This window comes from Cervus elaphus, chromosome 5 (genome assembly GCF_910594005.1).
Source record: "Cervus elaphus chromosome 5, mCerEla1.1, whole genome shotgun sequence".
NCBI classification, from domain to species: Eukaryota; Metazoa; Chordata; class Mammalia; order Artiodactyla; family Cervidae; genus Cervus; species Cervus elaphus.
Genome location: NC_057819.1, coordinates 81,622,468 through 81,644,240, shown reverse-complemented (window position 1 = coordinate 81,644,240; position 21,773 = coordinate 81,622,468). Strand labels below are relative to the sequence as shown.

Sequence of the window (21,773 nt, the reverse complement as noted above, 5' to 3'; positions counted from 1 at the left end):
AGACATAAAGGGCCACTGTAGCAGTTTAGCTGAGGAGTGTAATCAGAAACTATTCATCATTTTCTGTCCCCTCCTGTCCTAGGCTGACTGGTTCCCTGATGTGTTACCTGCTTCTGCCACTGATTGAAACTACAGAACTTCTTATTGGTCCCCAAGACTTCCAGTAGGGAGTCAGACGACGTTGGCCAGCCCCTTCACTCTGGTGACTGAGGAGAGGAGAGTGGGCAGCAGCTATGCATGTGTAGTGGATGGAAAAGAAACACAGACTGTCGATTACTGTGCCTCTTCAGTTTCTTTTACCAATCAAATTCCACAACCGTTTTATTTTTATTGTGTATGTACGGGGGAAACTGGAGATGGTGACCTTGATTAGAATGTGGCTTAAGAGGAATAAATGGAGGGGCTAAGATAAGAGAGAGTCAATTATGAAAGATGTTTAAGTCTTCAAATAATGTGACTACCTGAGGATTTTTTTTTAAAACCAGAATTTATAAAAAAACTGACAGAGCCTGCCCCCTCATTTCCCGCCACAGGAGACTTACAGGACTGGAGGCAATTGTTTAATAATAGCCTGTCTGCTATTCCCAATAGCTACCTCTATGTGAGGAATGGTTAGAATACGTTCAGGGCATCATCATACAAAGCTCCAGTAGCAGTGACGCCTACACGGAAGGCTTGGAACTGCAAACAGAGGCTGGGGTCACCTCAGTGACATCTGACGCTGTCCAACCAGAAGTTCGATTTTTGTTTGGGGCGGGGGGTCGGGGGGTGTGAAGAAGCAGACTGTGCTAAAGAACTAAAACAATTTGTCTATACTTTCTCTTTAAAAATTTTTTTTGGGCGGCGGGAGAGGGGGGTGTTAAGTAGAATTTCACATCGTATCTGAAGTTAGGAGGAGGATGGGAAAGCTCAGCCCTTCACCCAAGAATAACCCAGTAATGACACCTCTGCGCGTGGGAAGTGTTTCCTTCTGCACAGGGAGGATGTGAGGCTGCACCCCAGTGGGATTCCCTGCTTGAGCTGGAAGGCCACTCAGAGATGCGTGTCGCGCCAAGAGTGCGGAGCTTTCGCTGGGATGAAATACCAGCCTGGAGAGACACTCCAAGTCGAAGGGGCTTCCTCCAGCTTGGAGGTAGGGGCCATGCTGCGCAAAGGGGACCGGAGAGCCCCGGAACCGCCGCAGCCCGCGCCTTCCGCCGAGGGCCTGCCGGGGACGCGATGCTGCCGGGCGCCGGGCCCGCGTCGCCGCCGCCGGCGCGGCCGTGCCCAGCGAGGCCGCGCCAGACCCTGGCGTCCTCCATGTTCTCTCCCGGGCTCCCCCTGCTCCGGCTGCCTGGGCCGCGGACCGCAGCACCACACACCCCCGCGGGGGGGGACGCCGCGCCCCATCCCCGCCCCCGGCCCCACCCCGGCCCCGCCGCGGGGGCCCCGACCCCACCGCCGGCGGGCACTGGCTGAGCTCCGAGGCCGAGAGCCGGCCGCGGGGCCGCGCGGGAGGGGTCGGGGCCGCCGGGGGCGGCGGCGGCCGGCTCGGGGCTCCCCCCCCGCCCGCGCTCGCCGCGGCGGTGGTGCGTCCCGGAGGTTACCGGAAGTGGCCGCGCTCGGCGCTGCCATGTTGAGGAGCCGCCGCTGCCGCTGCCGCCGCCGCCGCCGCCGCCGCTTTGTTGTCGCCTCCTCCGGCTGAGGAGGCGCCCCGAGCGGGGGGAGTGGGGAGGAGGGGGGTCGGCCGCCGCAGCCATGGAGGCCAACTGGACCGCGTTCCTGTTCCAGGTACTGGGGCCCCCCCGGGGGGGCACGGGGGGGCACAGGGGGGCCGGGCCCGGGGCTGGCGGGCGGGCGGGCGGGCGCTCCTCCTCCCTCCCTCCCGGCCCCGCTCTCCGGCCCGGCCTTAATCCCCCTTTGTTTTTCCGCCCGCCCGCCCCGGCGGAGCGGGGCTGCTGAGGGGAAAGGAGGCGGCCTCGCGGGGCGCGGGGGAGAAAGCAGGCCTCGGGGTGACCCCCGGGCCCCCCCAGCACACACACGCACACACCCTTCGCTCCCGCCCCGGAGGGGAAGGGAGGAGGCCGGCCGCTGTCACCGCCCGCGGCCCGGAGAAAGGAGGGCGCCGGGCCGCTGGAGAGCGCGGTCCGCTTGGCCGCGGCGCGCCGGGCCGGGGCCCACGCCGTGGGGTGAGGGGGTCCCCGGGTCCCACTCAGTCCCCCCTACTTGGTCTGTCTTTCGCTCGCTCTCCGTTTTTTCCGCCTCTCTTTTTGTGCGTGTGTTGACTTTCTGACACCCCCCCCGCGCCCCGTCCCCGCGAATAGCGGGTATCCCTGGGCTCCCCGCCACTCCCCCTTCCCGCCGCCCCCCTCGTGTTTACCCAGTTGGGGGTGTTGTGACTGTGTGTCCCCTCCCCAAACTTTTTCTCTGGCTTTACGTGTTTTCTCTCGCAAGCCTCTGCCGAGCCTTGGCAGCTGACACCCGCTCCCTCTGTCCAGCTCTCCCGCCGTCCCATTCAGCCCGGGGAATCCCCCGGCCGGGGAGGGGGGTGCGGGGGGGCCAGGACTCGGAGGCCCCACCTTCTCCCGGGGCGCGCTTCTCTCGTCCCACCTCGAGCGTCTTCTCCAGCCAAGTGGGGGAGACGGCAAGTGGAGAGAGCAAACAAAGTCCGCTTACAAAGCCCCCAGATGAGTCATTCGTGGGGTGTTGGTCTTCATTTTTTGCAAAAAACTTGAAGGTGACTGTGGCCGATATGTTGGCAGTCCTCTTGTCGGCTCACTTGAGGTGGGGACCCCTGTTTAGAAGACCGAGAACTTTTTCTTTTTTTTCCTGCTCCGTTTCTGTTTGCAAACGAAGCACTTGGTGGGCAGTAGTAATGAGCTCACGGGGAAACTTCGGAACTGGAGGCTAGGAAGCTCGTCACTTTAAGTGCGTTCTTCCCGCCTCTTTGAGTTATTTTCCTTCTTTGAATAACTTCTCGAAATCCCAAACCAGTAGCTTGGGTGCTTGAAACCTTTTGTGACTAACCAAGAACGGATGCAGAATTTTCAAAAAGAATCCTCCCAGCCCCTGGACCCATCCCAGTGGAGTTAATATAGGGAACTGGATAATTCTAAACGTTGCCTATTGTGTAGAGATGGTTTATTGTTTGAAGATATATTCTTTCGAATGTAATTTGCTTTTTAAATAATTGTATTATATTCAGGCTTCTTAAAATTGAGCATACTCAAAATTATGGAATTCACTAACTTGGCCTTTTTCTCATTCTGATCTAGTATTGTTTTAACGTGCTTTGATGAGATTGATAATGAGATAAGCCAACTTAAAAATGCATTGGAAAAGAAATGATATATAACCAGCTTGCATCCAGGTTGGTGTGAAGGTGGCAAATGCCCTCTTGAGAAAAAGCTTTCAAATGGTCATTTTAAAATATGGGATAAATGGGCCACTGAAGTGATTTTTCACATGAGGAATGATTTAGATTTACCGTATTAAACGCACTCTCTCTTAATGGAGATTGGAAAAAATTGAGAGTTCTTTATATAAAAGAAAACCCCCTAACTGATTTTTGGAAAACTGTTGAAAAATCTTTTCTAATACTTTTATTATTCTTTTCCTGGGGAAAGCAAATGCCAAGCATTTATTGATCAACTTTTTAATTAGATTTTATATTATTTAATTTTTTTCAGCTATTAAAATCTTTTTTTCCACCTGATGGAGAAGTGTGAAAGCTAATATTTGATCCTGGGCTTGGCAATGTGTGCAGTGATAATTTAGAGCCGAGGACAGTTGAATGGGTAAAGAGAATATTTCAGTCTTTTCTCTGGAAAGGTATGAATAGACTTACTCAGTTCCAGTTTTAAGTAATTTTCACTGGGGAAATGGAGAGTCGAACTCTCTTGTTGTTTCCTGGAGCATCCTATTGAATTTATATTTTAAAACAATTTTAATACCTGCTTGCTTTCCAAATAATCTGGTGGAAAGTGAAAGCCATAGCTGTTAAAATGTTTGATGGATGATTCTTCTCTAACAGGACATTCAAGATGTGACTCACTGATGCTAATTTCTTCAGTGCAAAATCTTTTACCCTCTGGCACTGGAGATTTCATGGTGCCATATCCTACCACCCTGGGTGATGAAGTAACATTTCTGTTTTGCCAGCACCAGAAGAAAGCTTGGGCAGGGTTTTAAGAAAGAAAAGAAAAGCCTTGCTATTGAAAGAGATGGGAGATAAATTTTGGTTTGATGATGCTAGTCAAATAACAGTCTACCCAGAAGTTATATATTTTAAAAAATCACCTAACTGAAGGCAGGCCATGGTTGTTATTTTACTCTGTCTCTCCCCCAGAGAACAAGTTGGGGAAACCCAGTTCCCCTCTTAGAAGGCTTCATGTAGAAGTGTGGGGATCCTAGGAATCCTCAGAGAGTGATTCCTGTAGTGGTCAAGGCATTCTACAGCATTTCACCCGAGAAGCAGGGACCTGGTGTGACCTCGTGTGAGAGTGAGCTTCAGCAATGCTGTAAAAATACTTTATGTTGCCACAGACATCTGAATTGGTAAAATGGCAGTAAGTGCTTTTAGTACTCCATCGAACTAATGGTTGTTTAGAATTGAAAAATGCCTCTAAACACTATAAGTCTGAACTTTGTCCAGAAGATTTGCGTTTCCTATTATCTGATCTGATAGCCTTTGAAATTGTATATCTTGAGCTATCTTCAGCTATTAACCTTTTATATATTATATGGAAGCTTGGGTATCCTACAGCCAGGTTGGAGATGGGGTAAGATTAGAGTCCAAATTCTATAAAAGTGTCTACTGAGGTCACTTGGGTAGATCCTGACAATGGTAGGAGCTCCCTAAATTAAATGAAACGTGGACTGTAATTCAGTATGAGCACTAAGTCTCAAAAGAGAGCTCATAAGTAAGCACAAAAGGAAGATTCAGTCAAAATGACTAGATTGAAAATGGTAACTCAGTAACATCTCCTGATGATTCAGGGGAGTCTGGTTCTAGGCTTAGTTAACTATTGTGCTGCTATCAAGTAAACATGGGGCTGTGTGTGGTAGATGTTCTTATTCATCAGAAGAGCTGTGTGTGCGTGTGTGTGTGAATGAGTGAGTGTGTCCTGTCTGTCTCCATGGTTTTTTCTCCTTAATGGAGTGAACTGTAGGACCTGGGATTATAGAGTATGAAGGGTAAATAGGTGTCTAGAGTCTCTAAGCTGATGGGATGGACCCTTCCAAAGATGTTGTATGCTTTAAATATTTGGAACTCTTAGCTCTGAGTGCATGTATCCTTTTAGGATTACAAAACTCAAGCACAGGGGCTCAGGGTTACTGTCAAGAGTTTCAAAATTCATGTTGATCAAGTACAACATATTAGGAAGAACTATTTCAGGAATTTTTTCCCCATCATTTCCTAAATGTTTATCAGTATGGAGGTATGGACAATTTCGGAAGAATCAAATCCAAGAGACTAATTACTCATAAATACCAAGAACCTGATCCACAACGAAATGTTGGTTTCAGTGCAGCTAAAGAAAATTTCCAAACAGTGTCCAGCCCCCAGTTTTGGAGGAGTGGAAAGCACTTTATAACAGCAAATGCCCAATACTTTTAACAGGACTTAGAACCACTAGAAGTAGGTGAAAATGAAAGGAATTTAAATTATTTATATCTTGTTTTCTCTTACTAGTTTGAGTTTAGGGTTTGAACTAGTGTTGCTAAAGGATGAGATGAAATAAACTAAAAAACAACTGACAGGTGTCTGCTGGGGGCTGCCTTCACAGATACCTTCCAGGTTTCATTTCAGCCAAATCTTTTAGTAAAATTAAGTGAAAACTTTGAAAGTAAACTTAACAACTAGCATACGTATTCCCAGAACTAGTGCCTGTCTTTTCCTAGGTAAAATAAACAAGTAGATGATAATATGTCTGTATGTATATGTGTGTGAGTGTGTGGCTTGTGCATTACTGCAGTAAGGTACTGTTAAACTCTTAAGTCTAAAGTGTAATTTTTTTGACAAGTTATTTAAACTTGGTTTCAGCACTGGCAGACTAACACAAACTGGTTTCGTCAGCTGGTATGTCCCTTATGAACCAGGGTGGTGTGTAGTTTAGTCAGCTGTTTGAAAGCAAGATCACTGTCAGCAATTTATTTGCAAAAGTTTTGTGTCTGTGCAGTGATTTTAAGTGCTTTGTAATGGGAGCTCTGAGAGTAGCTAGGTAGTTGCTGGATCTCTGCTGCAGAGAGTAGCTTACAGGCTCATTGATTGTTTCTTCTGGTCTCTGTTGTCTGAAGCATGTTGTATTTTGAGGGTGGTTGTGAGAGGCCAAGTTTCTGAAGTGTGAATGTTTGATTTTAGGCCCATGAAGCCTCCCATCATCAGCAGCAGGCAGCACAGAACAGTTTGCTGCCCCTTCTGAGCTCTGCTGTGGAGCCCCCTGATCAGAAACCATTGCTTCCAATACCGATAACTCAGAAACCTCAGGCTGCTCCAGAAACATTAAAGGATGCCATTGGGATTAAGAAAGAAAAGCCCAAAACTTCCTTTGTGTGCACTTACTGCAGTAAAGCTTTCAGGGACAGCTATCACCTGAGGCGGCACGAGTCCTGCCACACAGGCATCAAGCTGGTGTCCCGGCCAAAGAAAACCCCCACCACGGTGGTTCCCCTCATCTCCACCATCGCTGGGGACAGCAGCCGAACTTCGCTGGTCTCCACCATTGCAGGCATCTTGTCCACAGTCACTACATCTTCCTCGGGCACCAACCCCAGCAGCAGTGCCAGCAGCACAGCTATGCCCGTGACCCAGTCTGTCAAGAAACCCAGTAAGCCTGTCAAGAAGAACCACGCGTGTGAGATGTGTGGGAAGGCCTTCCGAGATGTGTACCACCTCAACCGGCACAAGCTCTCCCATTCGGACGAAAAGCCCTTCGAGTGTCCTATTTGCAATCAGCGCTTCAAGAGGAAGGACCGCATGACTTACCACGTGAGGTCTCACGAAGGAGGCATCACCAAACCCTATACTTGCAGTGTTTGTGGGAAAGGCTTCTCGAGGTAGTGCGTTTTGCTTTGTTTCTTTGTGTTTTTTTTTTTTTCCTATCATGGTATCAGTACAATCTCTAGATCTAGAATGTTTATGTGAGACTAGATATGTGCAGGCCTGCCTTATTAGAGGAGATTGGTGACAGATAAAGTATTATACCTCCAGGGCTAATTCCAGTTTGGTGTGGTTGACAAGTGTGACATAGGGATTAACTAATTATTTCGTTTAAGAAGTGCCTTGGTGGACTCAGGCCTTTATTCGGCACAGCAACACTTCTTATCACTGCAAAACCAGTACTTTTCGGTTCAGTTGGGTGACTGGTCTTGAGGTTAACTGCACAAATCAAGGAAACATATCCTGGAAGTTGGGATGACCTTGGATACTCTTAAAACTTTTAAGAGAGCGTGTTTTTCCATTTCTCTCTGGTTACTAACATTTCACTAATTTTCATTTGTAAAGGCTGTTTAAAGTTAATATTAATAGCAGTTGTCTCTGGCAAGTGATAGTAAATTTTGGGTATTCTGTAACTGTAAAGAGTCAAGACCTAGTATGATTTGATGTTGACTAGAAGAGAAAATTAACAAGTAAAGGACTAAGACTTTTGTTTATGGTAAGAGAGGTAAGGAGGCTTGCACTGGGGGGTGGGGGAGTTGGTAATTCTGCTAGCTTTCTTTAAAATGCCCCCCACCCATATCTGCCAAGCATGTAAACATCACAGTAAGTAGCATTTCTCTATGTGTGTTCCATTACATCTTCTGTTGAAACTCTCTCTTTCACAGGCCTGACCACTTAAGCTGTCACGTAAAACATGTCCATTCAACAGAAAGACCCTTCAAATGCCAAGTAAGAGTTAAAATGACTTATCCTTAGTGTAGCACTTAATGCACATTATCCAGAAGGTCTGAGCCAATCTCACCATTCTTGAATAGTCTTAAAATCACTGACTTAAGTAAATGTGGTCCTCTTGAATTCTAGTTTTATAAAACATAAATGACAGCTTCTATTTCTGGGAGGCGTGATCATTTGAAAATGTAAATAAATGTTTTTGTTAAGCTACATTTCCTTTTCCTTGGGCAGCAGTGTTTAGTAATAAGAAAAAAAAATGTATTGTCTTGCAAAGGTCACTGTATTTGAAATGAATGAAGGGCTTTAAGTTAATTTCTGGGCTGATGGTTGAGGTTGTTTTAACTCTAATAGAAGAAAATAGGGATGTTTTCCCAAATGTAACCACTTACTGGATTTTTGTCTGCTATTGCCACATTGGAGCATTTTTAATGACATAAATTGTGGTAATGAAAAGTTTAAGAATTTTAATGAAATGACTGTTAGGTGTCAGTAATTCTGTTTTTTATGCAGAAAGTCTTTTTGTGCTCCTTTTAGTTAAATTTGTTAATAACTGATTTTATTAAGTAAATGATTGAATTCTAAGAAAAATCCAGTTGGAGGAAGGAGACTAGTGTCATTGAGTGAATACCTGCTATGAGGCCGTGGGCCAGGCTCTTAATCCACCAGTAATTTTGTGAGGTAGGTATTACCTTCATTTTACAGATGAAATAAATTCAGATAGGTTAGCTAGCTTGCTGAGTATTACACTGTTTAGTGAATTAGGAAGCTGGATTTAAATCCAAGGTTGACTGACTCTACAGCTCACATCTTTTCACTACTTGTTTGATATTTTTTTCTTTCCCTCGAAATGTAAGAGTCCAAAATTGACCAGGTGTTTTGTTATGAGTACAGTTTTAGGTAAGACATGCAATTAAAATCCAACTAATTCAGTCTGCTTGCTTACTTGGATAGGGTAATACCTTAGAATATAACGTACTTTAAAATGAGTAGAACAGGATAGTCTATATTTAAAAAAAGTTTTCCTCCCTCATGCAGACATGCACTGCTGCCTTTGCCACCAAAGACAGACTGCGGACACACATGGTGCGCCACGAAGGCAAGGTGTCCTGTAACATCTGCGGGAAGCTCCTGAGCGCAGCGTACATCACCAGCCACTTAAAGACGCATGGGCAGAGCCAGAGTATCAACTGCAACACGTGCAAGCAGGGCATCAGCAAAAGTGAGCGGCGCCCCAGCTCGCGTTCTCGTGGTGGTTCAGATTGATGGAGTGTAGATTGTTTTTTTTAATGATATATTGAAGATATTTTCACTTGTGTTCTCAGGACCGTATTAATATTCATCTTACTTGTTTCCTGCTGTTACTAAAGTACGCAAGCACACATCAGCGGAGAGTGTATGTTAGTGTTGGAAATACACTTAACATGCACGTATACAGACAACACTGATGAACACTCCACTGATTTTGCCTTTACTCCCTCACCATCTACTAATAATGCCCATGTTAGAGGAGCACAGTTTCCCCGCAGCTGTTTTCCCTTCCTTCGGAGTTGGAATAGAAAGCTTTAGTGTGTGAGAATTGTGGTAGAAGTGCCTCCTAACTCCTGATTGCATTAATAACATGTCCTCAGTAACCTAAAGATAAAAGCAGTGTTAAATAATTTTACTTTCCAAACCCAAATCTATACAGAAAAGGGCTATCATATCCATTGGAATGTTTAAATGCTTTGCTTACCTTAAATTCAGAGCCAAAGATAGACTATTCCACGGATCTGTGGATAAAATTCAGTACTTGCATTTAGAGGCTTTTTCTTTTAAGATCTCCCTAACCACCAGAAGAAAGTGTTTTCCTAATTCTGTATTCTGTTATATATGTGCTTTATGTGGCAGAAACATGAGATTCTCAAAATAGCTGGCCAAACGTGAATGGGAAAGAATGTTAATGTGTTTTAATGTCATTTGTTTTTGCTTCTTTGTAAGTATGTTGAGTTTATTATCTAGCATGTCAAACTTTGTTAATTTTACAGAAATTTACTTTTAATGTACATCGTTGTGATCAAATAACTTAAGTATATTAGATATTTTGATGAGCCTCAATTATTCCATGCTAATATTACCCAAGTTCAGTTCTGAAAAATACTTGCTTTTTAATGTAGCAAAGAATTCTTTTATATTGATTTCCCTAGCTTTCTGGATTTTTTTTTTTTTAATGTATCTATTTTGACCAATAGAGACATAGCACAAAAGATGTACTAGAGTAAAAAAATTATTGGGTCAGATGATAAAGATCATAGAGGTGTGAGGAGTCAAGGTATCTTAAGTTTTGGATTTTGGAAAAGTAGCCCACACTTTTTCAGGGTAAATTTGGTGTTTCTGGTTTGTCTTTGGAGTAGCGTGCATGAGTGAAGAGACCAGCAACCAGAAGCAGCAGCAGCAGCAGCAGCAGCAGCAGCAGCAGCATGTGACAAGCTGGCCAGGGAAGCAGGTAGAGACATTGAGACTGTGGGAAGAAGCTGTCAAAGCAAGAAAGAAAGGTAAGATGAGGTGTCCAGTGCCCACAGCGTGGCTAGAAAAGTGTTTGCATCTAGTGTATGCCAAGTAGCAAAGGAAAATAGCCACAGCTCAGAGATTCCTGCTTTATGGAAACACTTTATGAAGATACTCTGTGCTGGGAAGTATCTGGTTGAGTTATTAGCAGCAAAGCTTCTAAGCTTCTGGATAGTTTTCTTTTTCCTAGGAAATAAAAATTCTTAGTACTTCTTATCATGTTCTTTCTTTTGATTTACTTTTCATTACAAATTTGGAGCCACATTTGGTACTTTGCTATGTACGCTCAGAGTTCCTTTTTATGTTCTTTTTATGTCAGCCTCCATGCATTAAAGGCTCCTTTTTTTTTTCTTTATAAAATATTCCCACTCTTAGAGGTAGATGAACTATCCTTCTGTGTACATAAGTTCATTTTCTTACAACTGTGCTATTTTCTGCTCTTTAGGGTTGTTTCTGAATTGTGTGTGTTTTTTTTTTTTTTACATATTTCAGCCTCTGTAATGCCAATGTCTTTTTTCTCAGTCTTACTCTTAACCTCTTTCATTCTGTCATTAGGGCTGGCATTAGCTTAACATGTATGTACTTCAGTTGATAGTGACTTGACTGTAATTGTTACTGAAATTTTGAGAATGGTTTGTTTTTCTCTATATATATCTTGTAAAGAAGCAGTTGGAGTATCAGTTTTCAACACAGCTTTTTAACTTAGTAGCTGTAGCTTTGGTTGTGCAGCCATTTCAGTTAAATCATTTTGTCAGAGTATCATCAGCCACTGGACAGATTGCTAAATTCTTTTTTCCCTCCCTCTTCCTTGTCATGTCTTATTTTAAATTCTTGAGGAATCCCCTGCATGTAGGCTCTGCTGTAATTCCTTTGCTGTGTAGTTTCTTCCATCCTCTGCTTTCATGTAGTGAAGCTATTCCTTTCCTCTCAGATCCCTTCTGAGCAGCCTGTACTTGGATAAAGATAAAAGGAATAGCATTCTTTTTCATGCATCAGCTGGCATTGGAGGGCTTCCCTGGTGGCTCAGAGGTAAAGAATCTGCCTGTAATGTAGAAGACACAGGTTCAATCCCTGGGTCAGGAATATCCCCTGAGGAGGACATTCTTGCCTGGAGAATCCCATGGACAGAGGAGCCTGGCAGGCTACAGTCCATGGGGTCGTAAAGAGTCAGACACGACTGAAGCGACTTAGCGTGCACGCACTGGCATTGGAGGAAAAGAAGGGAGCAGTTCAGAGAGGCTTTCCACTTGGTGCTGGTTACTCCTATCTTCCAAATGAATATTGTCATTTTGATAAAATGTTTTGTGATAGAAGGAGTGGAGAATGGCGGATAGGGGAGAAAAATGTATATATGTGTATATGCCATGATAATTGTATAGTAGGTTGAAAGCATATTATGAAGGAGATTTTACCCAAAGAAGTAAGAGTGGTTGTTACAGAAAAGGACAGGGCTAGATTAAAAAGAAAATATGGTAGGGGAGGTAGGGAGATGGTGGATGGGGGAGTGAAAATTCACTGGGTTACAATAGGAGGAGAATGTTTTTAGCAGTGCTACCATCACCTCAAAAATGAGTTGGTTTTCTCCCTCATTCTTTTTTTCCTGCACTCTTCTGTTTGGTATTGTATTTCAGTGTGCTTGCACAATAAGACTCAGTTGTTTAGCTCATCTTCTGATCTCCATGAAACAAAATGGTATTATAGTCCCACTTGTAATGTGAATCTCTTTGGAGATTCACTGATGTTAGATGTTAGAAACTGATGTTTCTAACTGATGTTAGAAACTTCTGTGTTCATGTTAGTAAATGTCACATTTTGGGGAGAAGAGACTCCTGATCTGAAAACCTGAACTTGAATCAGCACGTCACTTTTAAATATTGGGTTTAAACAAGGTAATTAAGTTGCCAAACGTGGATGACAATCAGATCATCATTTCAGGAGCTTCTTAGATGTACAGATTTCCCAGGTTCCGTCTAAATCTCAAGATTGAACTTCTTGGGGAGCAATTCCCCCCCCCCCCCCCCGCAAATAAGTGCTCCCTAGATAAATGATTTTGATCATCAGCCAGTTTTGGGAATCCCTGATAAGGAGTATGGAGCAGTGCCAAGGTTACATCATGCTTATCAAGGGAGTGCTGCTCTTTGACTCAGGGGGCCACCTGAGATGATTTGACCACATGTGGCATGCAGGCAGACCTCTATCTTTAGTCTCAAATGCATTTCTCCATTTTGACAACCGAGTCACAGCACCCCATCCGTCTTCTTACTGCTCTTTTCTGACACACCAGCAGATGATGCTGAATTTTGGTTGAGGGGTGGAATAGGGGGGTGTCACCTCAGAGGAAAGTTTTCCTTAAGAAGTGCTCAGGCAAAAAAAAAAAAAAAAAAAGAAGTGCTCAGGCTTTGCTGATAACAAGGACCATGATACCCCAACTCACTGCAGGGTGTGCTCGCCTCACTAGTCCCCTTTGGTATGGTTGGTGGTTTTGTCATATGTACAGTTAAATGACACTAGGGGTAAAGTAGATGATTATGTCAGTTTCAGAAAAAATGAGAGGGGAGGAGAACATAAACCTACTGAGGGATGCTTGTTCTTAACATCATTAATAAACGTAAGCAGAAACAACAGGATTATTTAAAATGATTTGTCTGAGACTGAAATAAACAGATGATTATTAAAATAGCTTGTTTTTCTATCCCTATTTAATGGATTTTTAAAACCTTAACAGAATGTGGCTTCACCTCTGAGAAAGCTTTAGAGTACATAGCATAGAGCACACACATCTCTCTGCTAGTTACAGTGTGCCTTACAAGAAGATTTTTCTGATTATCTGTTGTGTAACCATCAGCCCAGCTCTGTGTAAGCAAGCTCTTCTAGCCTGGCCTGTGGGTGCTTGGCTCTTCCCTGGAATGTCTGTAGAACTCTGAGGAGCCACATGAAGCGTAGTGATAATACTTAGCCCTACTCGATATCTCTGCCCCGCAGAGTGCCTTGCAGAAATTACCTGATCTTCCAGCATCATTGTGAGGTAGGTAAGTAAATCTAAACTTGAAACCAAAAGCACCAAGGCTAAGCCAGTTTCCTCAGTCCTTGTGGAAGGCCCAGTGTCAGAAAAGAGAACTGCTCTCACACCAGGATTCCTGGCCCCCAATTTTGTGCTCAGAAGGAGCCTCCCTTCCAGTTGACCATGGGGTAGAAAACTGTAATTTAACTTATTAAATGTTTGTCCTTTTTAATTAAAAGAAGTTGATTCAGAAACTCAATTGTGTTCACTGTTTTTAGAGTCTAAAGGCCCTTTTGTCTTCTTATTTTAGAAGCTGCTAACCTGTGCCAAACCTCCACGGCTGCTACGACACCTGTGACTCTCACTACTCCATTCAATATAACGTCCTCTGTGTCGTCTGGGACTATGTCAAACCCAGTCACAGTGGCAGCTGCAATGAGCATGAGGAGTCCAGTAAATGTTTCAAGTGCAGTTAACATAACCAGCCCAATGAACATAGGGCATCCTGTGACTATAACCAGTCCATTATCCATGACCTCTCCTTTAACACTCACTACCCCCGTCAACCTGCCCACCCCCGTCACTGCCCCAGTGAATATAGCACACCCTGTCACGATCACGTCTCCAATGAACCTGCCCACACCTATGACGTTAGCTGCCCCTCTCAATATAGCAATGAGACCTGTAGAGAGCATGCCTTTCTTACCCCAAGCTTTGCCTACATCACCACCTTGGTAAACAGTGTTATAAAATCAGAATATGGGATAAAGTAAATATTTACCAGCAACTTACTTTTAGTTTATTAAAGCAAAAAGTAAACCATGAGATTGGGAGATTCTATTAGTTAATAATAGTGTAGTAGCATTTTCCTCCAATTTGGCTGGGATTGTTCACAGTAGGGTATGTACGTCACTTATCATTGGACCACTTTAGTTTAATCAGAAATTCCTTTTAGCTGACAGCATTGCTTAAACAGGATAGTAGTTGGCAAGATGAAACATCAGAATTAAAACCAGTCATAAAAAAGCAAAATCCATTTCAAAATAAAACAGCATTACTGTTTCTAATCCCAAGAAATCATTTTATGCTAAACACTAGCAGAGCTCTTCTCCCCATATGAACAAGGTGGATGGCGGATTTTAACCTGAAGTTCTAAATCCACGGATTGTGAGCTAGTGTATTGTCTGTGTTTGTTTTTATGAGTAAATACATGCATTGTCATAATAAAATGCATTTCAGAGAATATGCATTTTACCTTTGGGAATATGTTAATTTCAGGCAGCATTCCCTATGGGAAAGGTGATACCAGCTCTGATATGCAAAGCATATGATAATTTATCATTCTAACTTCAACACATAATAGGGATTGTGACCTGATATTTGGAGATGTAAATATTGCTCAGCATACTAATCCTGATGAAATAAGCATTGTAGTTGACTTTTTAAAAAAATTTAAAAAACAAAACAAAAACAAAATATATACCTTGTGTTTCGGTAAGAAAAGGCCGCAACTGGCAGAGGAGAAGTCAGGTGTGCGGACAAGCAGACTCCTAACAAACGGAGGCCAGCGGGACTCCTGTTCAGGGGTCACAGAGTACTTCGGAACAGTTAAAATGTATTTGCTTTAAATTGGAAGACGCTGGAGGCACTGGGATGTGATATGCCCCTCTCTCTCCCAATCAGAGCCTGTTGATGTTTCAACAGGGAAAGATGTGTTAGTTGCTCACTAGAGTTTATGTCTTATATTAAATTGTATACAGTTTTTATTCTAACCACTAACTAGGTAGTATGCCCCTTCAGAACAAGCAGAGTCTATCTTTTTTTTTTTTCTCCTTCCGTTTCTTAATCAAGTATTGTGCAGATTTGTTCAACTTTGTAAATACAGACATCACTTTTTTTTTTCTTTGAGAAAACACTTGTATCAACTTTGTGAGGTTTTCAGGGAGACAGCTGTCTGCACTCCCTACAGAAACCCAGCAATGATTGTGCACGTTAAGACATGTGCTTTTTATTTCTTAGCAGGATGTTTTTATCTCTGTACATAAAGTAGAAACCAAAAGCTAGGGAAACAGATACTCTCCACCATCATGCCAGACATTAATGTTTTTAAAGCATTGTGTTTTTTTTTTAAGTTACTAAAACCAAGACGCTGTGATTTTTTTTTTTTTTAAGTTGCAATATGTTTTTGGTTTTTTTCCTTTTTTAATCTTGCAGTTAAGAGAAATGGACATTAGTTGTGTTAATCTTGCAAAATGTTTGCAGGACTGACTATCAAACTGGATGACTTCCATTTATGCCCCACTGTGTCAGTTCAAGCATCAAAATACCTTGCGTCTGAGGCAGACTTCCTACATCAGGGACAGGTATCTGTGTGTCATTATACAAAACAGTTCGAGGGGGTTGAACTACGTAGTAAAAAATAAAATAAATAGTACTTAGTGTAAAATAATTTTATAAATGATCTTTTGTACTTTAGGACATTAAATTGTACAACTTTTGTATATATAAAAGCTTAGGAACTTTCTGTTTAGCAGGAAGGCAACACATTCCTACACTTTTAATGTATATGTTTGTTATAATGTCCATGTAAACATGCCCTATGTTTGTGCCTTTTAATTAGTTTGTCTCAATAAACAAAATGTAGAGAAAAATATGTAGCTATGACTTTGTTACAACTGTCCTATCCACAGTACCGAGGTGGTTTGTTTTTAACATGTAGAGCATTGTGTGTGGACTACTGGGAGGACTCGTGTAGGGAAGGCCCACGCGTGGCCCTGCTGAGGCCTGGATTGGGCAGATAGTGGCCACATTTGGAGGAAGCCCATGTTTTCTGGCTCTGCTTAATGGGCCGTGTCGTCTCTCTCTGACTGAGCAGGCAATCCAGTCCTCCAGCATGGACACAGCCCGGCTTCCTCCACAATGGTCCAAGGAGCAGTCCTCAGTGGGGGCAGATGTGGACCCTACCCCCAGGCTAGAGTGTGGTCGTCAGAACCTTGAAAGTATTAGTTCTTTTAAAAAAAAAAAAGATATATACTAGAAATGATTGCTTTATCAATTCATTGTATAATAAACAGGAGTGAGACTTCATTGTATGACTTCAGTTAAAATGCTATTTTGTATGCATCCTTTATTCACTTAAGCTTGTCTGCAATAATAAAGCCACGTCGTGTCTTCTTTTGGGAGGGAGAGAGTTGGCAGGATGGAGGTGGCAGTGGGCCACTGGAATGGTGGGGGGGGGGGGGGTGCCAAAGTAGGTTGTGGTGAAATTCTCCTGTCTTGGAACTGGAATTGAGTTTTAATGCTGATGAACTGATTCAACCAAGTGTTGAAGGCACGACGGCCATCGCTCACAAAAAAGCAGAGAGTTTGTTTTTCTCTTGTGGTTGTAACCTGGTTAAGAGCGTCCCCTTTATCAGATTGGCAGCTAAAGAGTTGTATTAGATAATCCTCAAATCTGACATCCAGCCTGTTATGCTCTAGGGCTCGCTTCTTGGGCTGCATTTTGCCTTTTATTGTATCCATTTCCCTCCTAAGGTGTGCTCCTAAACAAAGGTTTCTATGTAAGCAGATGGATGATTTTTCCTGTCAATACCAGCACTGTATTACTAACATGCAAAAACTGCAGGTTTATTTTGACAAATTAAAGTTAACCAGTCACAAATGTTATGATGGATTGCTTAATACCTCAGAAGCTTCACCAGTTCACCATGATAGAGAAATTTTTGCAGCGCTGCTTCTCCAGGTGTATACATCTTGATACTGGGTGGCAGAGAGAGGGAAGGACTAGTGACCCCTGGCCGAGAGGGTGGGACTGCACCAGGCTGGCTGCAGGAAAACTACTTCCCACCTAAAGTAAACCCAGAGAAGATGGTTTTTAAAACTTTTTTTTCTTATGCTCTAAATCCAGCTGCTTTACCTGAAAGGGGTTTTAGGTTGGGTTGCCTAATCATTTGTGTTGCACGAGGTTCATCAGATGTCTCCTGAGTGCCAACAATGTGCCAGGCACTGTTAGGCAGTAAAGGGCATAAAACAAAGATGAAAAACTGGTGGCTGCCTCCAAGGAGGCTGTTAAGAGAGATACGCTACGTTCCCAAGTGATAGTATCACCAGACAGCAAATCAAGATGCATCTGACACCATTTAATAAAAAGCTTTGGATGCCTACATCTGTTTTGTATATAGTTGAGGCTTTCCAAACTTCCTCTGATAATTGACCCAGTGAAAACAGCTGGAGGAAGAATTTCTTACTTGCTTTTGTTTGGAATGGGAAGTGTCATTTCAGTGAGTTGCTAGTTAACAGTGCTTACTGTCCAGGTGTTTCTGCTCTTAGGGAGCCCTGCAGTTTGGTCCTTTCTGAAGAGACTTGGATTCAGGAGGTTTTCCCTATAGTATCAAGTAACATTGGACTAAAGGACAGTCCAATGTTTTCATGAATTACCATTGAACTTTCCCCTTCCAGCCCTAATAAAATCTGGCCTTCAGCCCTGCACTCTTCCCATTTCCTCCTTAAAGCATCCTGTAGCCTGAAAGAAGGTGATTTGTCCCCCCATCTGGGCCTATAAATCTCCCCAGAGCTGATCTGACCCTGGCAGATTACTGGGTAATCTCCTTCCCCCCCACCTCCCGTCCTGTAAAAAAGGGAGCCAGACCTCAGTGTGTTAACGGTTCAGGGCTGAATGCTGACTGAGCTTCTGCGCTGATCTGGACTATAGCTTCTCTTGGCTGCTCACTTTCAGGCGATCGAAGGTCCATGTAGTTCCGGAGAAAAGAATGGAGGGAGGGTTAGGGCTCTGCTTTGGGTCTCCGTGTGGTGAGCATTCTGCTTGGACCACCCCACCAAGGGGTGGCTCGTCAGCTCTCACCTTCCCAAGACAGGCACTTGACCCATATCTTGGCCCTGGACCCTGAGGCTCAAGTACTCTTCCCTTTACAAAACCTTGCCTGTCATGGTAAGCGAATGAATTTTCACACTTCAGATTCAGTATCACCTCTGACTTGCAACATGGCTTCAGGAGTTTTTTTCATCCCCGATGATCTTTAACTTGATATCCCACCTCCTTCCCAACCCTTAAATACCTCTTTGAAGAGAACAAAGTAGAACTTGAAGTCACTTCCTGGAGTGAATCCTTTCTGCCCACCATGCAGGAACAATTGTGTGGAGTGTCGAATAAGTTTACATTGTTTATGGAATTTTCTAAGTGAGGTCCACTTGCATTTGGCTGTGTCAGCCCTTCCACCTGAATGTTATTTTTTCCCCTCAGTACATCTGTAAAGAGCCTGGGTAAGAATTAGTAGGCTAGTGATTGACATTTGAGGACACCATCCTCTTCTGCCAGTGAGCAACTTGGCACAGCTGCTGGAGAGGATGAGAAGACCAAGGGGAATGGAAGGAACATGTCCTTCTAGTGACTGCGCAGCAAGTCTGTCTGGCAGTCAGCGCCCAGGTCCCAGGCTGGGAGCAGACGTGTCAGTTCCAGAGACTGCTCATGCAGAGGGGAGCCAGCCTCTGAGGCTGGGACAGGAAGCTAAGTGTTGGTCAACCTTGAGGGCCACCAAAGCCACCACAGTTCTTACAGAGTCAGCTTAGATCCACTCAGAGATCAGGTTCCAACGAGCTTGGATCTTCAAGGCCTTTGCTCACGAGCCAAGAAATTCCTAACTTTGTTAATGGTGGCAGCAGAGCCAGAGGGAAATCAGCTTTGCTTATGAGGTGAGGGAGAGAAGGGAAACTGGGAACCTGGAGGTTAGAATGAGGCCCAGGGAGGGAGGAGAGAGAGATTTTGGCGAAAATGTCCTTGTGCTTCCTGTGGTGTACCCCCCACCCTGCCCTTCCTCCTGTCTCCATGCATCTGCCTTGGGCTGGATGTGATTCCTCAGAGGGCCCCGAGACAGGCTGTGAGGCTAAGCCAGCTGTGCTGACCTCAGCTCCAGTCAAGGGGCAGAAAAGAAGACATGCTCTTCTTAGTCAGAAAAAGGACAAAATCAGTAGCTGAAGAGACAGGCAAGATTCAGATGATTTGTAGGGAATTCCTCCTGTGGTGGGCACCCAGGAGCCACTTCCAGCTGAGGAGGTAGGGAGCGCCCTTCCTGGAATCCCAGAGCTTCATCCCAGAAGCGCAGGCCTTGACTCCAGGGTGGCCTGCCCCATGCAAGGGAAGTCCTGCCACTTTGTCAACACCAGAAACTCTGTGGCCGTCAAGGACGTCTGAGGAAGAAAACTGGGGAGAGGGTGGCGCTGTGGAAAGACGAAGCAGGAGAACCTTTGTGTATTCTGTCCCTCAGGCCTAGAAAGTCCTCCCACAAGCAGCCGGCCAATGCCTGTGCTCTGTCGTGAACCCCTGGATATTCTGCAAATCTAATGTTTCTCCCTGGGAAACCTTCCCTGTAACTTTTATTTAGACACTTGATTCATTCCTCCTTAGTATAACCGGAGGAGTTGGGAGATATCCAAATAAAGTGGAGGTAGTCCAGAGTTCCACAGAAGGGAGGCTAGTTCTAAAGTTGGACTATATATTCTAGAAATTTTGCCACATTCTCTAAACCTCTGGTTCCGAATTTGTGGGACCATGGCACCCTGCTGCTGACTTGACCTTGCGTATCAATAAGTCCCAATGTTCAGCAAGCCTGAAACATGAGGCACCGAACACCAAGGCTGGAAACAGCAGCAACAGGTCAGAGAGGCCCCCAGAAGAGTCAGAGCAGGACAAGGCCTGGCATAAGGGACAGCTTGGGAGGTGCTGTAATTCAGGGTTGCAGTGGAGAGCAGGGGCTTGGGGTCTGGCAGGCCTGGGGTGTAAATCCAGGCTATACCAGCTGGAAATGTGTAACCTTGGGCAAGAGATGTAACCTCTGCGGCCCCAGTTTCCTCAGCTGTGAAGGAAAGAGGATAACAGTTGCAATATAGTAAAGATTTTGAAGATCTAATTCGTGTAAAGTGCTTCGTACAAAGCCTGATAGAGAGGAAAAGAGCCTCAAATTCAATATCCCCCACCTGCACCTGGGCGTCCTATATCCTATGTAGTAACAGCACCATCAATTCACTCAGAGGCACCAACTGCGTTCACCCAAAGAGCAAAGGAGCCAACTGCCTTCCTGCATGACTTCCCCATCTCAGACGCTGAGATTTTGAGGGTTGGCATCCAGCATGGGAACTGTAGCCTCTTCTCAGGGAATGAGAAAGTTAGATGGGAGACACATCTAAACTGCTGCTAACTGAAGCCTGCTGAATATGTGGCAGGGAGGGCTCCAGTTACACCGAGGAAATAACCAGGCTGGGAGACCTGGAAAAATGTCAGGATGTGTGCCTCTCTGGGGACGGTGCATCGGGAGAAGTCGTTCCATCTCATTGCATTTACCAGCACTCACTATATCCAGAGAAGCTGGCTGTACAGTTTCCCTAGGCAACCGAACCATCCTAACAAAGAGTTAGTTCTTCTTATAGCTTGCTGCGAGCCTGGCACGGGCCTGACCTCCTTCCTTCCCAAGAGGAAAGGGAGGGCCACCACCTACCCAGGCAGGATGTGGGGGAGAAACCTGACATCCTTCGCAGACCTGCTCGCTCGGCCCTGAACCTGTCCTCATCGGCTCCACCTGCTCTCTTGAAGGCATCCTGGACCTAGCGCTCTGAGAGGCGTCCTGCAGAGCGCGCGGAAAATGTGGGTTTTGCAGGGTTGGGTCTGTCCACTACTGCAGTGCCCAAAGTACGATGCCCTCCACAGTTTGGCCAAATCTATTTTGCCGGCCTCGTCTCCGCGATTTCCTCCCGGGGGTAGACTAGGGTTAGAGCGGGACGGTTGGGGAGCGGAGGCAAACAACTCTGGGGCGTGTCAGCCCCGCCCCGACCAGGGCACTGCCGAGTCGGGATTGGCTGACGTCGCCTGTGTTCTGGTTGGTCGGGGGAGGGTGCTCATTCACAGGGAGCCCTGCTCCACTCCGGCTGGAAGTTTCCAAAACGCTGCTTCGCTTTCTGCACTCTGCACAAAAGTTGTACCCCCTTCTATGTAAACACATAAAATCAAGTTCTATGATGTGCCTCCCAATATAACGTTGGCCCCTTGAAGGATGGCCGAATCTGTCAGCTTGCTGTATCCTATTTCTAAATCACACACGTGAGGGTGAGTGGGGAGAGGCTTGCGGGAAGATGCTGGGGGCTGCGGTTTGCCTCCCCCGGGGGAGGCTATGGCTTATCCTGGGGGCCGTTTTGTTGGGTTAGGTTTTCAGAAGGCCCATTTCCCCTTTCTATCATCTACACTTATACTTCACACTTCCCTGCCTTCTGTCGTGCTGTTCCACATGGTAGGGGTGCTTTTCCTTCTCATTTATTTTTGTTGTTGGTGGTTTTTTTCAACTTTTTACT

General features: G+C 44.9%; 1 protein-coding gene across 13 annotated transcripts; it reads left to right on the top strand.

The window, feature by feature from the left end:
* Positions 1 to 837: 837 nt before the first annotated feature.
* Positions 838 to 17,082, top strand: VEZF1 (vascular endothelial zinc finger 1). Of its 13 annotated transcripts, none has more exons than XM_043902764.1 (9): positions 1,425 to 1,770; positions 3,255 to 3,349; positions 3,669 to 3,776; positions 4,328 to 4,547; positions 6,344 to 7,038; positions 7,807 to 7,870; positions 8,891 to 9,092; positions 10,261 to 10,404; positions 13,729 to 17,082. In XM_043902764.1, exons 4-9 carry the CDS (start codon positions 4,542 to 4,544, stop codon positions 14,154 to 14,156), a joined length of 1,539 nt encoding a protein of 512 aa, XP_043758699.1. In that variant the 5' UTR covers positions 1,425 to 1,770; positions 3,255 to 3,349; positions 3,669 to 3,776; positions 4,328 to 4,541; the 3' UTR covers positions 14,157 to 17,082. The 13 variants fall into 13 exon arrangements, with proteins under 13 accessions (XP_043758691.1, XP_043758693.1, XP_043758692.1 ...); XM_043902766.1 differs by lacking the exon at positions 1,425 to 1,770 and adding an exon at positions 1,877 to 2,168; XM_043902765.1 differs by lacking the exon at positions 3,255 to 3,349.
* The last annotated feature ends 4,691 nt before the right edge of the window (positions 17,083 to 21,773 follow it).

Excerpts from the sequence above, each read along its gene's own strand:
- VEZF1 (XM_043902756.1), top strand. The coding sequence starts at position 1,076 with ATGAAATACCAGCCTGGAGAGACACTCCAAGTCGAAGGGGCTTCCTCC. Across the intron at positions 1,133-6,343 it reads GGGCTTCCTCCAGCTTGGAG|GCCCATGAAGCCTCCCATCA; the intron begins GTAGGGGCCATG and ends GTTTGATTTTAG. Across the intron at positions 10,405-13,728 it reads TGTCAAAGCAAGAAAGAAAG|AAGCTGCTAACCTGTGCCAA; the intron begins GTAAGATGAGGT and ends TTCTTATTTTAG.